We start from the raw sequence: 21,059 nt of genomic DNA, 5'->3' as shown, positions 1-21,059 counted from the left end.
CAGATGTGTTACGACCCGTGGCTCTACCCTTCATTCGGTCCCTGCGAAACCCCACATTTTAGCAGGATAACGCACGACCGCATGTTGTATGTCCTGTACGGGCCTTTCTGGATACAAAAAATGTTCGACTGCTGCCCTGGCCAGCACATTCTGCAGATCTCTCAGCAATTGTGGCCGAGCAACTGGCTCGTCACAATAGGCCAGTCACTACTCTTGATGAACTGTGGTGTCGTGCTGAAGCTGCGTGGGCAGCTGTACCTGTACACGCCATCCAATCTCTGTTTGACTGAATGCCCAAGGCCGTTATTACGGCCAGAGGTGGTTGTTCTGGGTACTGATTTCTCAGGATCTAAGCACCCAAATTGCGTGAAAATGTAATCACATGTCAGTTCTAGTATAATATATTTGTCCAATGAATATCCGTTTATCAACTGCATTTCTTCTTGGTGTAGCAATTTTATTGGCCAATAGTGTAACTAACAAGTAATTGAGGACGCTGGGTGTATGTGCTACAGGAGAGAAAGTTCGGTGGGTCCCATCAAATCAGCAAGGAGACTGAAACTCAAAGAAAAGCGCTAGTAGGAGTCGTAGCATTTCGTAGGCATGACATCTGGCACTGACGCCAATCCTCATCTACCAACACGACGTTTACAGCAACGACTTGGCTACTCGTGCGGCGCATGCGCTCTGGGCTAAGTGCCCCTTCGGCCCTCGGCTCTTGGGATCGCAGCTGCAGCTGGAGGCGTGTGCGGTACTCACCGGCGTGTTCTTGACGGCGACCAGCTTATCGCCGACGAGCAGCCGTCCGTCGACCTGCGCGGCGCCGCCGTCCATGATCTTGGTGACGTAGATGCCGTTGTCGCCTGGGATGTGCTGGTTGCCGATGCCGCCAGCGATGCTGAAGCCCAGCCCCTTGCTGCCCTTCACCAGCTCGATTTCCAGCAGGCGCACGTTGCCCGCCGTCCGTCGCCGCCGCACGTACTGCAACCGCGCGTCACACACAAATGTTGTATCACATATTTCTACAATACACTTTGCTAGCTAACTGTGTGAACACCACATTAAGAACTCTGTTGATTTCTTACGTCGATTGCAGGGATTGTGTTCGAAAGACTCTGATATTTTAGTCAGTTTTGAAGTGGTTTCTCTTTTCACTCACGTCCGTCTCTCTGATTCGTTGCAGCTAATTGAGGTTAAGTTTGGTGTCGAGTTAACAAATTTGTTTCGACATGTGCTGTTAATTTGTAATTATATCACACAAAAAACTATGTCATTTGTTATCCGACGTCATACTTGAAATTAAAACAATCAGTAGTTGTGCATTAAAGTGACTGGATCGCAATGGTAAAAGTCAAACATCAGGCAAAGAATGACTTTATTGCTCACACGATGCGCTCGGATGTTATCCATCATAGGATGTCCACAAGCGATTTCTGCACGTAGATGGGACGTTTTAAGCTGTATGTGACACAAACATCCGCAGACAGTTATTAGATTACTCTCGACGCCCACAACGAAAACACTTTTAATGGAACTGACGCGGTTCGGAAATCGATAAATTGTATTTTTGACACACTAAGTGATGAAGGTAAATAGTGGAAATGTTGAATTAGGCGATCGGACCGGGATTTAAAAAATGCCGATACGGGAACGAGTCTACTGGCGGTCTCTAACTAGGGAAGCAAAGGAGGTGGTTTTTTCGGAGTCAAGCTCGGAGTCTGGGGCTGTGCAGTTATTTTATCGAATGACAGAGTTGATATTTACGCAATTACGCGGCGTGTTTTTTAAGTAAGTACCGTTTTGAAATTTAAAAAAAAGACGTGCTAAGATATCTCAATAATTTTATTTCTACATGAAAGCCTGTACCTTAATCTACGCACTGACGCCATTACAGTCTGATTCTTCCTTGTTTACGTCGTGCAGTGAGTGTTTAAGATGCCTCCGATAATCCTAAGTCCCGCCGACTGTGAAGTACGGGCTGTTATAAGATTTCGTAGTGCTAAAGGCCTAAAAGGGATCGATATTCATCGTGGGATCTGTGCAGTTTACGGAGAAAACATTATGAGTGATGGAATGGCAAGAAAGTGGGTGAGAGCATTTAAAGATGGCCGCACAAATGTGCACGATGAACAACGGAGTGGGCGTCCTTCGGCGGTTAATTAAAGTTTGGTGCAGGAAGTGGACAATAAGGTGAGAGAAAACAGACGCTTTACGATTTTCTCCTTGCGGGATGACTTTCCTAAGTTCCTCGTAGTGTTTTGTATGGCATTGTGAACGAGCAGTTGAATTAACGAAAACTGTGCGCACGTTGGGTACCGAAAATGTTGACGGATGTGCACGAAACCAAACGTTTAGACAGTGGAGTGACTTTCCTTGAGCGGTACCACAACGACGGTGATGATTTCTTAAGCCAAATTGCTACGGGCGGTGAAACATGGCTGGCCTACGTCACACCAGACTCAAAGCAACAATGCATGGAAGTTGAGCAAGGGATCGTTTTGCTGCAAGACAATGCCCGTCCGCATGTGGCGAATCACACCCAAGATCTCATCACATCTTTTCGATGGGAAACTCTAGATCATCCTCCGTACAGCCCCGATCTTGCGCCCAGTGACTACCATCTGTTCCTGCACTTGAAGAAACACCTGGGCGGTCAGCGTCTTCAAAACGATGACGAAGTCACAACAGTGGTGAAGCAGTGGTTAACAAGTCAGGCGGCAGGCTTCTATGAGGAGGGTATTCAAAAAGTGGTACAACGTTATGACAAGTGCCTCAAAATTGACGGAAATTATGTAGAAAATAGATTAAAGTACAGGCTTTCACGTAAAAATAAAATTATTGAGATATCTTAGCACGTCTTTTTTAAATTTCAAAACGGTTCTTACTTAAAAAACACTCCTCGTACCAATGTCTTTTATAACAAATTATTCACGAACGAAGAATGATAACGTTAATATAAAGTATATTTGCTGTTTTGCGTTCTTTCAATCTCTTTCTTAAGAGATCGTATATTAACACTGCTCCCCTAAAATCTTGCTCTTTTAGAACTGGACCTCGAGGAAGAGAGACTGCCGTACTACAGTGTGGAATGTTTGGAACTTCGTGTTTATTTCCCAACACGACAAAGAATCCTTAACATGGTAATACGTTTTAATCTGTTGTACTCATTCAATAAGCTTTTTGTTAAAATGAATTAATCGACAAGATACTCCTTAGACGTCTACTTATCTCTGTCACCGCCATCACCATACCTCATTAAAATACTTGATTACAAACTCTGACAATGCTTCTGCCTATTTTTGTCACTACCGGCCGCAGTGGCCATACGGTTCTAGGCGCGTCAGTCTGGAACCGCGCGACCGCTATGGTCGCAGGTTCGAATCCTGCCGCGGGCATGGACGTGTGTGATGTCCTTAGGTTAGTTAGGTTTAATTAGTTCTACGTTCTAGAGGGCTGATGACCTCAGATGTTAAGTCCCATAGTGGTCAGAGCCAATTGAACCATTATTTTTGTCACAGTTTGATAGCCAGCGATAGGGTCCAGTACCTTCTGCAGTACTGATTGTCGACGATTCTACCCTTGCCTGTTTTGGGGCAGGAGCGTCACAACGTTCTGTTTGACTCATTAGGGTACAAAGTATCAATCAAACACGTACTGTTTCTTTTCATTAACAGCTTCACTGAAAAACTTCGTCGTATACCTCGGATATAAAAATGTGAAGGTCCGCTACACCATCCCACAGCGGACGTACATATGAGGTGAGATGATTTTTTAGCAATGGCATATTTAAGACGGTCTGTCGCAGCTCGAAAGGCAACGTCAGTCGACCACCTGGGCTACATCGTTGTCCTTGCATTACAAGTTCTTTTTTTTTATCAATTCTGGGAAGGTAAGCGATTAAAACACTGCTTCACCCTCAACTATCCTGGACTAACTTTTGATCGAGCACTTACCCATAGAATACACTGCTTGAACACCAAACGGAAGGTATCTGTAGGGAACCACATTCTCCGGAAATTATCGGGTACAACCTGGGGGACGCATCATCGCATCTTAAGAACTTTTGCTGTAGCTCTTTGTTAGACAGCTGCAGAACATGGTTTCCCTGTCTGCTGCAGATCTAATCATGCTACGCAAGTGGATATCGCCTTGAATGAAACTTGCAGACTCATTACGGGATGTTTGAGATCTGCACCACTTGATAAAGTTTATAGTCTAGCGGCCATCCCACCTACAGATATTCGTCGTGAATGTGCATCCAGATTGGAACAGTCTAAGGCACTGAATCTGAAGACCCATGTACTACACGGGCCAGCAGTATCAAGGCTCAAATCAAGGAAAAGATTTCTCATCCAACTGAAAGCCTCACTGGACCACCTTCGAACTTCAGAGTTAGCTCATGGCGTTCCAGATCCAGCCACATTTGAGGGTGGATGCTCCTGATCGAAAGCCTCCCATCAGGTCACGAAGAAGGCTGGTCAATATGGAAGACCCTCAACAGGCTGCGTTCAGGAGTTGGAAGAACGAAAACCGACTTGAAAAAGTGGGGATTTGCATGCGACTCCACAGCATGTGAATGTGGTGAAGAACAGACAATGAGTCATCTTCTTGTCTGCAGCTTATGCCCAACGTCATGCACGCCACAGAATGTCATCGATGCCACCAAAGAAGCATGCGAAGTTGCTGCATACTGGTCACGCATCCACGAGGACGCTTTCACTTGGTGTCTCTGGAAGGTACCTTAGCATATGTGTATTCTCTGTGCAAGTATTTTTATGTATTTTTGTTTTGTTTTCTGACATTTTCTACACCACTTAGGATCTCCTCACTATGAATCTATTGGAACGAAAAGTACATCTACTCAATCTATCTCGTCTGAGACTGTGTGAGCTAAGTATGCAAGGGCTACGTAAGTTTGCGTCGGCTGATGAAAACTCTATGATTGCAAATACACATCGATATGAGTGGGTTCATGATAAATCTGAATGCCCCACAGAGCCATCATTCTTCCGTCTAATCAAAACAACCAGAAATGGCAGACAACCCTCTACATCTACATGATTATTCTGCCATTCACAATTAAGTGGCTGGTCAAAGGTTTCATCGAACCACCTTCAAGCTTTTTCCCTTTCGTAGAGCGTGCGGGAAAAACGATCACTTAATTTTCCTATGCAGACTCTCATTTTTCTTATTTTACTACGATGGACATTTCTCCCTATATAGGTGCGTGCGAAGACAATATTTTCGCAATCGGAGGAGAAAGTCGATGACTGATATTTCACGAGAAGATCCTGCCGCAACGAAAAATGCCTTTGTTTCAATGATCGCCACGTCAATTCACGTATCATGTCTGTGGCACTCTCTGCGCTATTCCTCGATAATACGAATTGAGCTGCCTTTCTTTGAGCTTTTTCGATGTCCTCCGTCACACACGGCACAGCAGCACACCAGACTATTTCCATAGTGAAATTTATGTTCTTGTGAATGGAGCTGAGATGGGTAAAAACTAAATTATCTTATTTTCTGCAGTGAGACCACACTATGAAAAAATACCATTGGTTTGTGGGCCGCTCATTCCAGCGCTGTCTGTTCAGGCTTCTTCACAAAGAAGTTGGCCATCAAGGGGGAGAGAGGGCTATCGATGGCGACGGTGAGTATCTCCAGTGCGAGAGCTAGGAAAAGCGCTAATTCCGCAACGTGTCCTGTTCAACAGGGATTCCACCACGATCTGCTGCCTTCTTCGCTTTGTGTAGTCTAAACTGTTTTTCAATACCGGGAGCTACTGCTTCAATATCTCTCATTTGTGAGTTTGTGCGGCGGCGAAACATCGGTATGATAGTACTCTCATGTGTCAACACATTTTTAAATGTAGTGTTTTATATTTTGGATTTCTGTCTGTAGTCTTCAGTCTCAACACCAGACTGATCCACGAGCTTGGATCCGTCGAATAAGTTTACACAAGGCCAGAACTTTCTAGGAATTGTAATACATCTTTCGCCAAGATCTGTCTGTGGAAATTACTGTAGGTTTACGGATAACGGAATGGACGTTATGTTTTCTGTCTAGGTCTATAAAGTTTGTTTGTTTTATAGCGTGAGTGTAACAATCCGTTTTCGTAACATTCTAAGAAGTTAACCCTAAGCCACATCTGGTCTATGCTGTCTTCATTTCTTTACTTGCTACATATTTAGTAAGACTAAAGGGACCCTGTGACGCTCAATACTTATTGCGACAGTCTGAGCACGGTATTGACGATTTGTATAATACAGGACATTTAAGACGACTGGAAAGATATATTATAGATGTAAGTGTAGTATTGCTCCTCCCGAGACCTACAGAAATTCAAATCGCTCCGAAACGAATTTCCGCAGAGAAACGAAAAAAGTAAGTGACAAAAGATCAGAGAGTGTGCTGGAGGATGTATATCAAACCAGCATACGGTACTTTTACTTTGAGAAATGAAATTCCTAAGTGTTAAGAAAACGCCAGATATTTCGTTTTTCGCAATAGTAGAGGAAACTGCTGTCACATCATGGGCAGCACAAAATATAAGCTTTCAATCAGTAATCAGAAAACAATTGTTTTATTTGGTTTCTCAACAACGTCATTTGCAACACTTGCTGCACTAGAGAAACACATAGAAAAACAGCACATGTACACGATAAATTACACAGTCACGTGTTATAATTTATAATTATTGTAGTGTTGTTGTACTTTACGAATCTATACTGCACTGAATGAGCCCCTGCCTCACTGATATATTTCGTCCGTTCTGCATACTTTCTGTGTGTGCTTTGAAGAGCAAGGAAGTCATAGCCTACGAGTTCCAAATCGTCGAGCGTCGACTAGTTCACCATAATGACTATAATGACCATAATTCCTGAAATAGTTTAGACCCGCCTGGTTAGCCGAGAGCGCTAATGCGCTGCTTCCTGGACTCGGGTAGGCGCGCCGGCCCCGCATCGAATCCGCCCGCCGGATTACCGACGAGGGCCGGTGTGCCGGCCAACCTGGATGTGGTTTTTAGGAGGTTTTCCACATCCCTCTACGTGAATACCGGGCTAGTCCCCACGTCCCGCCTTAGTTACACGACTAACAGACATTTGAAACACATCCGCACCTTTTCATGCTTTACACTAGACGCAGACAGACGGGGTACGCTGATTCCGTCTCGCGGGGTACGGGGTGGTGGCAGGAAGGGTATCCGGCCACCCCTTCAAAGTAACATGCCAAATCCGATTTAACCACGCCAACACCGCGCAAAAATGCGGGACAAATGCGCAAGCGATAGAATTCCCGAAATAGTTTATGAGTGGCTAATCCCTTCTTGGTGATGTTTTCAAAAAGATCGGATTTGTTTATCTCGAGGAGTGTAAAGCGTGCCTTACGCATGTCAGCTGCCACTTTAGTTGGTTGGGGCGTGTTTCACTTCGCAATAATGTTTGTCCAATCAGCAGGTACCATATGTAGTACTAGAAAACTAAAAACATTGCAAGCGGGGAATTTCGCGAAATGTTACATCCATTCCTACAGCTGCGAGCAATAACATCACGGGAAATGCGGGAACAGCCTTCTGGGAATTTAACGTGCCTCGCAAATCAGCGTATAAGTGCATCAATAGGAGAACGGGGTAAGCTTGCCTGGGGCTGCATTAGCCAGTTCTCGGGAGATGGTGGAATAAAAACATTCCAGGTCATATCCGGAACGACAGGGAAGCCACTGGCGCGACTCTGTAATAACTGCAGTCACGGTACGACTTCATAGAAGTCGTTTAAGAAAAACTTAATATCAGAAGAAAAATAAAGAAGCTCCGGAAAAATGTCGACGGAACTGAACTCTGCAGCGACGCTGGCAAACAGATGCTTATCGCGGACGACTGTTTGCCGTTAAGCTAAATACACGCACAAACGGAAGAAAAAATTGAGCGTTATTCAAGAGTTCATTAAAAAAGCCTTCTAATTTTTTTTGTTTTCGGGGTTTCAGCGCTTTCTGGCAGTCATGTCAAAAACTCACCATTTGCATTTACCACATACGGCAGAAACAGTCCCTGTCCCCAGGTACTGCAGCTCAAAGGAGGTCGGTTCTGCAAAAAGACCCTTGTCAAAAACGTTTCTAACAAAAACGGCCTTTGCGAGTAGGTAAGGGTTACTATTGTGTGGAAGTTGGCGACAGCCTGATTATTTATTATCCCCTACCTAACTGTTGCAGTCTTCTATTCTAGTCCTTGCCTGTGTTAAGGCTCAGTGCCTGTGATTCTGTTACGAGTCCCGAAGACAGAGTCCAATGGTCTGAAAAAAACTTCAAGAAAGAAAGTAAACGTAATTAAAAAAAGAAGAGGCTGCTAGAAAAGGAACAGGTCAGCCACCATGGCAGATGTGTTCCCGCCAAAAGCGTTGGAGGTGACTGCAAATAAGCTCTTCTTGAAGGTATGTACGTAAAGTGACATCTACTTCATTTGGCTGGAGATGCAAAGACTAAGATGCTTTCAGTCGACAATAGCTGAACAATGGGAACAACTCCTCTCATGATATATAAAATGAAAAAAAAGTTCCAAATCAGTACTTGCCTGGTCTTATCATAGTTGATAATGCCCGACAGGGATTAGATGGTTGTACCTTTCGATTACGCGCAAAAATTTCCTGTAGATTAGCTAAAAACTAATATAATACTTTATGCGAGACAACTATAGTATTTCGTAACAAGTGTTCAGGATATTTTCAATGATGTAGTCGTAGTCATCACTTAGCATGACACATTTGCAAAGAATAGGCAGAACTAAGTGAAGATCAACATTAGTTGACTTTCAGTTAGCTATACAGCAATGTAATCAAGATCATGTAGTCGAAAACTACAGACTTCAAGCTTCGATTTACTTTCTTGATGAATGGGAGAAGATGAATTGAGTTTGGACATGATCAAACAACAACAACAACAACAACTCGCAACAATAGTGTAAAGGACCAGAGAGAGCATGATTTGTTTAGTCCTATGCATCTTTAATGTTGTAGTTCGTTTTCTTGTGCTGTTGTCTTGAACAGCCGTGAGAAATAGTAGATCTAGTATGGTTGCCGCTCGTGCAGACTGCCTTAGCAGTCCGTTGCCCGGGGTACACCATCTTGGAAGTAGTGAACACGTCACCAGCCTGCAATTGTGGAGCCCGAGAACAAATTGTCGGAGACTGCTCTCTGAGAAAGTACCGAGGAGCATTCAGTAGCTTAACTGATGCTGCTCCCTCTGCTACCAGTTGGCTTCATTCGGTAGACGGTGAACTCTGATTAAATGTATCTCTTTTAATTAACCATTCTAATTTTATAGTTTAAATTTTCTCCTTTTAGTACTATTGAATTATTAATGATTAGAATTTAAACAGATTAGCTTTGCACCTAAATCCTTAAATGTATACTTTTAATACATATGTATTTCTTAATATTTTCCGTGTCCTCCCCCGGTAGCTGAATGGTCAGCGTGACGGATTGTCAAACCTCTGTGCCCGGGTTCGATTCCCGGATGGATCGGGGAATTTTCTCCGCCCAGGGACTGGGTGTTGTGCTGTCCTCATTATCATCCTATCATCCTCATCGACTGCAGGTCGCCGAAGTGGCGCCAAATTGAAAGACCGGCACTCGGCGAACGGCCTGCCCGACGGGGGGGCCCTAGCCTTACGATTAAGTTAAATAAACAAATATTTTCCGTTGTCGTCGAACGATAAATGAATAAATCTTTACTGTAACTTAATTCTTTTGTCTGTAATCATTAGCATGCCACAAGATAAATAACGTATAAGCGCAGCCACCGCATCATCCCTATCTACTTCCAACTAAATTTTCTGAAGAGAGAAACGTCTGTCAGTGAGAACGCCACTTTGACAAAAATTTCCTTGTAGCAGGCTCAATGTTACACTATTACTATGTCAAACGAACGTTTTAGGTACACCTACCTAGGAAGTAATATAAAAATACAAGTGAGAACAAAATGAGACATAGCGATTTACAAAGTTTTATCGCGCTCCTGAAAAATGTAAATTTTTGACAAGGGTTGTTTTCGTAATCAGCTCCTCAGCTGCGCAATATCGAGCAGTAAAAGAATGTAAAATTTGCTACAACATACCTAAGCGTAATCAATTATGCACGGCAAGAGGAGCGCACGTTATTACTGTACAAAGTGTAACACCGAGATACGGCCAACTTTTAGGAAACATTCCTATCACATAATCACAACACAGAGAAAAATCACCCCCTTTCCCAAGGATACCGCAACACCGTCTCTATTCTTGATTATGGCATGCTTCGAGGAGTCCACAACTTTCTTCGTTTATGCCATACTCAGCTGATGCCGTTCACTGATGATTAAATCACACAGTTACTACGCTGTAGAGGTGTTCATCGTTACCTGTTGCTTCGAATATTCTCTGATATTTTCTATGAGATTAAGAGCGAGTGAAACTTTGTTGCAGATTAAAACTGTGAGTCGGACCGAGACGAATTCGGAACCTTTGCCTTCCGGGGGCCTTCCGTCACAGAGGGGAAATGTCACTCTGGAAACATCCTCCAGGCTGTGGTTAAGCCATGTCTCAGCAATATCCTTTCTTCCAGGAGCGCTAGTCTTGTAAGTTTCGCAGGAGAGCCTCTGTGAAGTTTGGAATGTAGGAGATGAGGTACTGGCCGAAGTAAAGGTGTGAGGACGTGTCGAGTGTCGTGCTTGGGTAACTCGGTAGGTAGAGCGTTTGCCGGCGAAAGGCAAAGGTCCCGAGTTTTAATCTGCCAGGAAGTTTCACATCAGCGCGTACTCCGCTGCAGAGTGAAAGTTTCTTTCTGAACATCGTGTTGTTTGGCGGTGCTGTAGTCTTCCCGAGTGTTCGTCGAACCAGGGACGCATGCGTGCAGCCCTGTCAACAAGGCTGTCGTCACCTTGGAATCCGGGAGTGTCCACAACAAACAGAGCATGAAGATGTGGAATAAGGAGCAACACATGAACACCACACGGTCCCAGGCGGCCAGCACCCAGTTTCTGGCATGTTTCGCCTACTGAAAACCTGCATGTTGGTGTACTGCCGAGGGCAGGACTATCTGCTAGATGCCAGACTTCAAATGTCCACTGCACGCAGTTCCCTTCGTAATGTTTGCTTGGAAACTGGCTTCGACGGACATGGATTCACTGAAATCGGTAATTCGTGTCGGGTTGAAACTGACTATCATTGACACAAGGCGTGACACTCGAGTCCGATTTCTGCCGACTGTGATCTTTTTACGATCAGTCCTTAGGCCGTGTAACATGTCTTCTAATAGCATACCATTCCGTGTGAGAGATGGTGAGCAGTCTGCAGTGCTATACCAACAAACCGGGCAATGTCTTTCACGAAATGGTCAAGAGCACATCCAAACGTAATAGCTCCTTCCCGCGACGACTCGACGTCTACCCTCTTAGCAACAGCCTTTCAAAGACACTGAACCATTGGCTACCTCAGGGATCTGTCGACGCCCAACTGCTGTTTTATCTTAGCATGTCACATATGCCTAAAATTAGATCTCGGTAGGTTTTGATATGCCGATGACTGGGTGCTGGCATTAGGACACCGAAATTTAGAAGACGCGGAAATAGTTAATACACTCCTGGAAATGGAAAAAAGAACACATTGACACCGGTGTGTCAGACCCACCATACTTGCCCCGGACACTGCGAGAGGGCTGTACAAGCAATGATCACACGCACGGCACAGCGGACACACCAGGAACCGCGGTGTTGGCCGTCGAATGGCGCTAGCTGCGCAGCATTTGTGCACCGCCGCCGTCAGTGTCAGCCAGTTTGCCGTGGCATACGGAGCTCCATCGCAGTCTTTAACAATGGTAGCATGCCGAGACAGCGTGGACGTGAACCGTATGTGCAGTTGACGGACTTTGAGCGAGGACGTATAGTGGGCATGCGGGAGGCCGGGTAGACGTACCGCCGAATTGCTCAACACGTGGGGCGTGAGGTCTCCACAGTACATCGATGTTGTCGCCAGTGGTCGCCGGAAGGTGCACGTGCCCGTCGACCTGGGACCGGACCGCAGCGGCGCACGGATGCACGCCAAGACCGTAGGATCCTACGCAGTGCCGTAGGGGAACGCACCGCCACTTCCCAGCAAATTAGGGACACTGTTGCTCCTGGGGTATCGGCGAGGACCATTCGCAACCGTCTCCATGAAGCTGGGCTACGGTCCCGCACACCGTTACGCCGTCTTCCGCTCACGCCCCAACATCGTGCAGCCCGCCTCCAGTGGTGTCGCGACAGGCGTGAATGGAGGGACGAATGGAGACGTGTCTTCAGCGATGAGAGTCGCCTCTGCCTTGGTGCCAATGATGGTCGTATGCGTGTTTGGCGCCGTGCAGGTGAGCGCCACAATCAGGACTGCATATGACCGAGGCACACAGGGCAAACACCAGGCATCATGGTGTGGGGAGCGATCTCCTACACTGGCCGTACACCTCTGGTGATCGTCGAGGGGACACTGAATAGTGCACTGTACATCCAAACCGTCATCGAACCCATCGTTCTACCATTCCTAGACCGGCAAGGGAACTTGCTGTTCCAACAGGACAATGCACGTCCGCATGTATCCCGTGCCACCCAACGTGCTCTAGAAGGTGTAAGTCAACTACCCTGGCCTGCAAGATCTCCGGATCTGTCCGCCATTGAGTATGTTTGGGACTGGATGAAGCGTCGTCTCACGCGGTCTGCACGTCCAGCACGAACGCTGGTCCAACTGAGGCGCCAGGTGGAAATGGCATGGCAAGCCGTTGCACAGGACTACATCCAGCATCTCTACGATCGTCTCCATGGGAGAATAGTAGCCTGGATTGCTGCGAAAGGTGGATATACACTGTACTAGTGCCGACATTGTGCATGCTCTGTTGCCTGTGTCTATGTGCCTGTGGTTCTGTCAGTGTGATCATGTGATGTATCTGACCCCAGGAATGTGTCAATAAAGTTTCCCCTTCCTGGGACAATGAATTCACGGTGTTCTTATTTCAATTTCCAGGAGTGTATAAGAAAAGACTGGTTGTCATGTCACTTGTTGCTCTACTCGGAGCTAAGAATAGAAATCCTATTCTTGACTTTACCGGCTCTCGGTAGGTAATAGATTAATGGGTGATAGGTGTTTTGCTGTATGACAAGTGTTTTACCACCACACCAATAAAATGAGATGGCATTCCTTATTAAAAATCAAAGTACTTGGAGCTCATCATTAAAGATCAAAATAGCGTTCCTTATTAGCTTCCTTGACTTCACAGTTTGTCAGCAAAGAATCTGCGACCAATGGAGAAGATTTTAAAAAACATGGTTCAAATGGCTCTAAGCACTATGGGACTTAACATCTGAGATCATCGGTCCCCTAGAACTACTTAAACCTAACTAACCTAAGGACATCACACACATCCATGCCCGAGGCAGGATTCGAACCTGCGACCGTAGTGGTCGCGCGGTTCCAGACTGTAGCGCCTAGAACCGCTCGGCCACCTCGGCCGGCGGAGAAGATTACCTACCGGACAGAGAGTGGTCTGTGAACTTTGAGGGATTATGAAGAAGGGTAAAGGTATCAATTTGGTGCAAAGAACCCTGGTCCGGGGACGACCGAATCGAAACATATATGCGAAAATCGTTGTGATACCTTTGTCATTGGAACTCTTCTACTGAAAACTCCTTCTTTCCTTATTTTGGAATGAGGTATTGTGGAGCAAAACAAGAAAAAGTTACCTAGTACACGTGTGCTCTAAAAAGCGTACCTTAAGCAACATGTGCTAATAGCTCGTAAGGTGTGCACTTGAAAGCATAAGTTTACTAGACTTTTTTCCTGGTTTTGCTACATACTACCTACTCCCAAAACATGGAAAGCAAAGAGTACGGAGTAGGTGAGAGTCCACTGTCAGACATGTCAGAACGATTTTCGCTTGTATGTTTCGGCTCGGTTGTTTCCGGACCAGCGTCCTTTATTTCAAATTTATTCACTCACTCTTCTCCACAATCCTTGAAAATTTGTAACATCATCGCGGAATCAGCCTGTAGAAGAGGTAAGCAAATCTTTTAGGATTTACTCTTGCAGTTCATCTGACGTAGCCATCCAAGTGCCACTTACACAGAGAACTTACGGTGTTAGCGTGATTGACGAGTCTTTTCGGAGATAAACGCGAATGTCTAGTTATGCTTCGACGCTAAGTTCAGTATAAAACCGGGTCGTAGTTAGCACAAATGTATTTGAAACGTAAACGTTTCTATTGCCCCCTTTTAGCTGGGCGTAAATTTTACGCAAGGCCTACCTTACCTTGCGCAACGTCGGGGAATGTTTTACATGCGTCATGGGGCACATGCACATTTTGCTGCTGGTATACGACATCTAATGTGCCAATATGGCCCAAGCTGGATAGGTCGAGCAGGGCCTGTACGTTGACCTCAATGATCACCTGATCTTAATCCGCTGGATTTTTCTGTCTGCGGTTATCTAGTAAGTGATAGATTGAAGAACTGCACCAGTGAATTGTATAGTCGACTGTGTTCGAAAGAGTTCGTAACTTACTACCAATACGAGTATATTGTCTCCAATGTGATGACGACACGTGGAACACCTTTAACGGGTACGAGGGTACAGTAAATTGTAACATGTAACGTGTTCAAACAGCATTCTATCTGTAGTTGAGATAGGCCTTGGGCGCGAATTGAGCCCAGCCACATAGGGTATTAATCGGAAAGTATACAATTCAGTACATTTATATGAACTGCGACAATATTTGTGAGTGAAGCTAGTGGCGATTCGTAACCACATATTCGCAATTATCTCGCAAACGGCTTGTTTGCGAACCCATGCTCACTGGGACTTCTCGCTTCTACACGGTCCAGTCACATTAATGTGACCATCGCCTATGTTCAAAGTCAACATGGAATAACCACTCACAGCCGACAGGTGGCAACACCAGCTACGCACTCCGTCATCAGGCCACATGTGGCCCACCTGGACCATCCGACCCCCGTGGCATCCTCAGCTTAGGATGCGGATAGGAGGGGCGCAACACTAGCTATGGAGCGTATATAAACCATGTCGGGAGGACGTGAAGAAACAGCAGTTGTAATGCGATATGCAGCGATGTCCGAAAGGGCATGGTCATTAGCTTTCGAGCCAAGGGTGGAAGCATTTCCGATCACAGGGACATGCGTGCCGTGTATAGAGACGACTATATGGACCGTAGCAATATCTATAGCTGGTGTGCCTTTTTACAGCCTTGTGAACCTTAGTGATTCGCCACGTTCCGGACGGCCGTTCACAGCTGCAACCCCGCACTATGTCGGAGCCTTTGAGCTAGTAATTTTGAATGACCGGCGTTTGCAACTGCGAACATAATCGCAGCAGTTCAACATTTCCTATGATGCGGTGTGCGCCACTGTTGTTGAGACGTTAAATTTCGTAAAGTTAGTGCTTGCTGGGGACCTAAGAACAGGAGACACCACCACAAGAGCCAGCGAATGATGACAACCTTGGATCTCTTATCTATTACGCCGCAGAATGGCATGACGTCCCGAAACCAATCGTCATCGGTGAAGAGTCGTGGACGTACTACTACAAGCCCGGAACCAAGCAAGTCTCCATGAATTGGAAACATGCTGGTTCTCCAGTGTGAAAAAAATTCAAAATTACTCAGTCTTTAGGAAAGTACTTGTGACAGTATTCTGGGATATGCATGGTGTGTTACTGGTGGACTTTGATGAAGACGGGACCGCTGTGAATGCCGCAGCCTACATTAAAACTAGCGTTAAGTTGCTTCGTGCCCTTCGTGACAAACGCCACAACATTTGTAAGTAGGCTGTTTAGATTTTTATGTTGGTAACGCCACGTAGCCCTCTGTATGAAAATCACTGACTGCGCTGTGTGCAGTCTGTGGCTGGTTTGCATTGTTGGAATATTTACCATTGTAGTGTTGGGAAGTTGGATGTGAACAGCGCGTAGCGTTGCGCAGTTGGAGGTGAGCCGCCAACAGTGGTGGATGTGGGGAGAGAGAGATGGCAGAATTTTAAGAGCAGACGATCTGGACGTGTGTCCGCCAGCAAAGAGTAAATTTGTAATATTGGATATCATGAACTGATATATATATTATGACTTTTGAACGCTAGTAAGGTAAATACATTGTTTGTTCTCTACCAAATCTTTCATTTGCTAACTATGCCTTTCACTAGTTATTGCCTTCAGTAGTTAGACGCCTCGTGATGACTGGGTGTTGTGTGATGTCCTTAGGTTAGTTAGGTTAAAGTAGTTCTAAGTTCTAGGGGACTGATGACCACAGATGTTAAGTCCCATAGTGCTCAGAGCCATTTCATTTCCAGTAGTTAGCTGGCAGTATTGGCGCTCGCTGTATTGCAGTAGTTCGAGTAACGAAGATTTTTGTGAGGTAAGTGATTCATGAAAGGCATAGGTTATTGTTAGTCAGAGCCATTCTTTTGTAGGGATTGTTGAAAGTCAGATTGCGTTGCGCTAAATATATTGTGTGTCAGCTTAGTGTTGATCAGAATAGGTAAAGAGCGAAATGTCTAAGTACGTTCCGTACTGCTCAGCTGCTTGAAAATCAAATAATGTAAGAGGTTTATCAGCACAGTACATTTTTCTAAGGGGACGTTAGACATTAAAGACAGTGTGAAACTTCTTCACGACAATACTGGCCCCTGCGCTGCTGCTCCTGTTCGTGAGGGAAACAGCAAATGTGAGTGGGAGCTGCTCCCGAATCCACCATACCGTCCGGACCTTGCTCCGTCGGATCTTCATCTGTTTGTGTCCATGAAGAAATTCCTGGCTGGCCAACGTTTTGCGACAGATACGGAAATACAATCACCAGTCCGAAGATTGCTACATTTCAACCAAATGGAGGTCTACGAATAGGGCACATTGAAACTGGTACCACGATGGAAGAAATGTGTTCAGATTCTTGGTGACTATGTAGGAAAGTTGCTGAAAGATGTAATCATTTGAGATTTTTTGTTTTGTTTTGTTACTTATTAAACTTTTTGGTGATAAAATCATTCTGTGTTATTTTTTGATCTTTCCTCGTATACTGTGCATGGCAATATGGCGCTGTCCAAAACCAGCGCTAAGCCAATTTTAGTGCACCACAGGTCATAAATGACACGAGTGAACGACGGCTGTGGCAACGTGTACGACCGAATATTGAGCAAGTAACCGCCCAGATGAACCAAGGGGCTACCAGCTGTGTCTCCTCAACGAGTTTTCCTTGAACGTTGCTGCTTTCAGTGGCGACGAATGCTGGAAATTGCACGCCAATACCGCAACTGGACCTTGACTGACTGGCGACAGGTGGCCTTCTCGGATACACTACGTTTTATGGTCCACCGGACCGATACCGGTCGCGCGTATGGCGTGAAATGTCTGAAAGGAAACTCTCTGCAATCACGACGGAGCGTTATGTTCTGGGAAATGTTTTCTTAGCATTTCCTGGGTGATCTCGTCATTCTGCAAGACACAAGGATCTACGCAAGTATGCATCTATCCTTGTGGATCAGGACCATATCCACCCCCACATGGAGTTTGTTTGTCCTCGGCACGATGGCATCTACCAGCAGGACAATGCAACGTGTCACACAGCCTGCAGTGTACGTGCAGCACCAGGCTGTGTTTACTGTGCTTCCCTGGCCACCAAACTCCCCGGATTTAAACCAAAGCCGTGCGGGGTAGCCGCGAGGTGTTGGGCGCATTGCCACGATTCGCGCGGCTCCCCCCGTTGGAGATTTGAGTCCTCCCTCGGACATGGGTGCATGTGTTGTTCTTAGCTTACGTTAGTTTAAGATTAAGCCCAGGAACCGATAACCTCATCAGTTTGGTCCCACAGAAACTTACCACAAATTTCCAAATTTAAACCAAATCGGTAATATGTGGAACCACTTAGATCGAGCTATTCGCGTCATGGATCCTCAGCCGAGAAAACTAGCGCAGTTGGCAACGGCACTGGAGTCACATGGTTCCATATCTACGCAGTACGTTCCAGAACTTCCTCAATGACTCTCTTCCTGCACATCTCACATTGCAAAAGATAGTTATTCGGGTTTCTGATATATTGTATACAGGGTGAAAAGTATTTAAACCGACAAACTTTGCGAGGTTGTAGAGGACATCAAAGCAAATATTTTTTCCTAATGTCATTTTTTCCTATGAGGATTATTTAAACCGGTGGAGGCCGTATTGCGCTCTTCAGTTGTTAGAGGCCGTATTACGATCTTCAGTTGTAGGCAACTGCTGTCCACCAGTGCAGAAGTGCATTCTCTCTGTTTACTAATCGAGCGATACATCTGCAGTGAGTACACTGATATGGTTGTTGCACCACAAAGGACAAGCTGAACAGCGGGTTTATCAATAACAATATCCTAATCGCCGTATCCCGCATCATACGACCTTTTCTGCTGTGCACCAACGTCTGCGGGAGACCGGGTCATTTAGCAGATTACCTGGACAGGGACTCCGTCGCAAGGTAAGAACGCTGCAATTTGAGGAAGCTGTCTTGCAGTATGTGGAGCAGGGTCCTTCAATTAGCACTCGTGCAGTTGCACTTAACATGAGGAGGAATCAGACGGATGTAAGAACAGTCCTTCGGGAGCAATTATTACGTCCATTTCACTTACAGCGTGTCCACAACCTGGAACCAGTTAATTATCCACCCAGAGCACAGTTTTCGCAGTAGTACCTGGAACAGTTTGAAATGCATCCTACATTTCCATCCTCTGTGTTGTTTACCGATGAAGCAACGTTGGAGAGTGATGGAGTCTTCAACATGCACAATTCGCATGTTTGGAGTGAGGATAACCCACATGCCACAGTTACTACGCTCACCAAGTGCGGTTCTTCGTTAATGTGTGACATGGTGTTGTTGGGGACTGTTTAATTGGGCCGTATCAGCTACCCAGGCCATTAAATGGCAGGCACTATTACAATTTTCTCGACAGAGCATTGCCAGAATTGCTGGAAGACGTCCCTTTCCCTACACGACAACGCATGTGGTTCTAACATGACGGGGCGCCGGCACATTTCAGTCGTCGTGTGCGTCGATTCTGGACCGACGGTTCCCAGAAACGTGGATTGGCAGAGGTGGTCCTGTACCATGGCCTGCTCGACCCCCTGATATCACCCCTCTGGAATTTTTTGTGTGGGGAGAGATGCGCAACATTGTTTACGCAACCCCTGTTGCATCAGAGGAGGATCTGGTTGCCCGGATAGTAGCAGCAACAGGAACAATTCAGGACAATCCTGGTGTATTTGCCCGTGTCAGACAGAACATGACTCGACCGTGTAAACTTTGTTTACATGTCAATGGAGGCAGTTTTGAAAATCCACTGTAATTGAAATTGGCTTAATGTGTTGTCTCCTGCTAATAAAAAATTGAAAAGTGTTAGTTGGTTTAATTAATTTGCCGCCAGAGAAATCTTCCTCTAACGGTTTAAATACTCCTCATAGGAAAAAAAGACATTAGGGAAAATAGGGAAAAATATTTGTTTCGATGTCGCCTACAACATCCCAGAGTTTGTCGCTTTAAATACTTTTCGCCCTGTATGACTGGACACTGTACTATCGTACACTTTGACCCATGCAGGTATTCGCTACTTTGTTGTTGTTGTTGTCTTCAGTCCTGAGACTGGTTTGATGCAGCTCTCCATGCTACTCTATCCTGTGCAAGCTGCTTCATCTCCCAGTACCTACTGCAACCTACATCCTTCTGAATCTGCTTAGTGTAGTCATCTCTCGGTCTCCCTCTACGATTTTTACCCTCCACGCTGCCCTCCAATGCTAAATTTGTGATCCCTTGATGCCTCAAAACATGTCCTACCAACCGATCCCTTCTTCTAGTCAAGTTGTGCCACAAACTTCTCTTCTCCCCAATCCTATTCAATACCTCCTCATTAGTTACGTGATCTATCCACCTTATCTTCAGTATTCTTCTGTAGCACCACATTTCGAAAGCTTCTATTCTCTTCTTGTCCAAACTAGTTATCGTCCATGTTTCACTTCCATACATGGCTACACTCCAAACAAATACTTTCAGAAACGACTTCCTGATACATAAATCTATATTCGATGTTAATAAATTTCTCTTCTTCAGAAACGCTTTCCTTGCCATTGCCAGTCTACATTTTATATCCTCTCTACTTCGACCATCATCAATTATTTTACTTCCTAAATAGCAAAACTCCTTTACTACTTTAAGTGTCTCATTTCCTAATCTAATTCCCTCAGCATCACCCGATTCAATTTGACTACATTCCATTATCCTCGTTTTGCTTTTGTTAATGTTCATCTTATATCCTCCTTTCAAGACACTGTCCATTCCGTTCAACTGCTCTTCCAAGTCCTTTGCCGTCTCTGACAGAATTACAATGTCATCGGCGAACTACTTATGATACAATATCTGCAAGTGAGGTACACTAGCGGCCTTTCAGCTTGGCTCCTTCAGAGGACCGCTTTGGCCTAGTTCCGGCCCTTCCAACGGACCTACCTGAGAGGAGAGAAGATCAGAACAGAGACAGGGGTAGAGATAGATAGATAGATAGATAGAGAGTGAGAGAGAGAGAGTACTCACGAGGCGGACGGTGTTGCCGGCGCGCTTGAGCGCGTCGACGGCTGCGGCGTGCGGGACGTCGACGACGGAGACGTCGTTGACCTGGAGGATGGTGTCGCCGACGCGGAGGCGGCCGTCGGCGGCGGCGGCGCCGCCCGGGATGAGCTTGGTGATGTAGATGGCGCTGTCGTCGCCCACGTGCGGGTTGTCGGTGCCGCCGGCGATGCTGAAGCCCAGGCCCGCGCCGCCGCGCTCCAGCACCATCTCCTCGAACTCCCACTCTGCATCGCCGTTCACCTGCGCGCAGAGAATTGCGTGTCACGACAGAGCAGCTTAAATGTCTAAAACACACTGCTGGCCATTAAAATTGCTACACCACGAAGATGACGTGCTACAGACGCGAAATTTAACCGACCGGAAGAAGATGCTGTGTTATGCAAATGAGTGGCTTTTCAGAGAATTCACACAAGATTGGCGCCGGTG

The 21,059-nt window shown here is 45.8% G+C and overlaps 1 protein-coding gene across 2 annotated transcripts in view; it reads right to left on the bottom strand.

Annotated features, from left to right (window-relative positions):
* The window catches only part of LOC126336587 (disks large 1 tumor suppressor protein), a 4,198,467-nt gene that overhangs the window by 484,768 nt on the left and 3,692,640 nt on the right, over positions 1–21,059 (bottom strand). For both annotated transcript variants that reach the window (XM_050000444.1, XM_050000445.1), the window contains 2 exons: positions 20,598–20,873; positions 760–981 (listed from right to left, as the gene is read on the bottom strand). In XM_050000444.1, coding sequence (XP_049856401.1) covers positions 760–981; positions 20,598–20,873 — 498 coding nt within the window. The remainder of the gene's footprint in view (positions 1–759; positions 982–20,597; positions 20,874–21,059) is intronic.

Source organism: Schistocerca gregaria, chromosome 2, assembly GCF_023897955.1.
Source record: "Schistocerca gregaria isolate iqSchGreg1 chromosome 2, iqSchGreg1.2, whole genome shotgun sequence".
Lineage (NCBI taxonomy): Eukaryota > Metazoa > Arthropoda > Insecta > Orthoptera > Acrididae > Schistocerca > Schistocerca gregaria.
The sequence above is the reverse complement of the archived record's forward strand: the minus strand, read 5'-3'. Positions and strand labels throughout refer to the sequence as shown.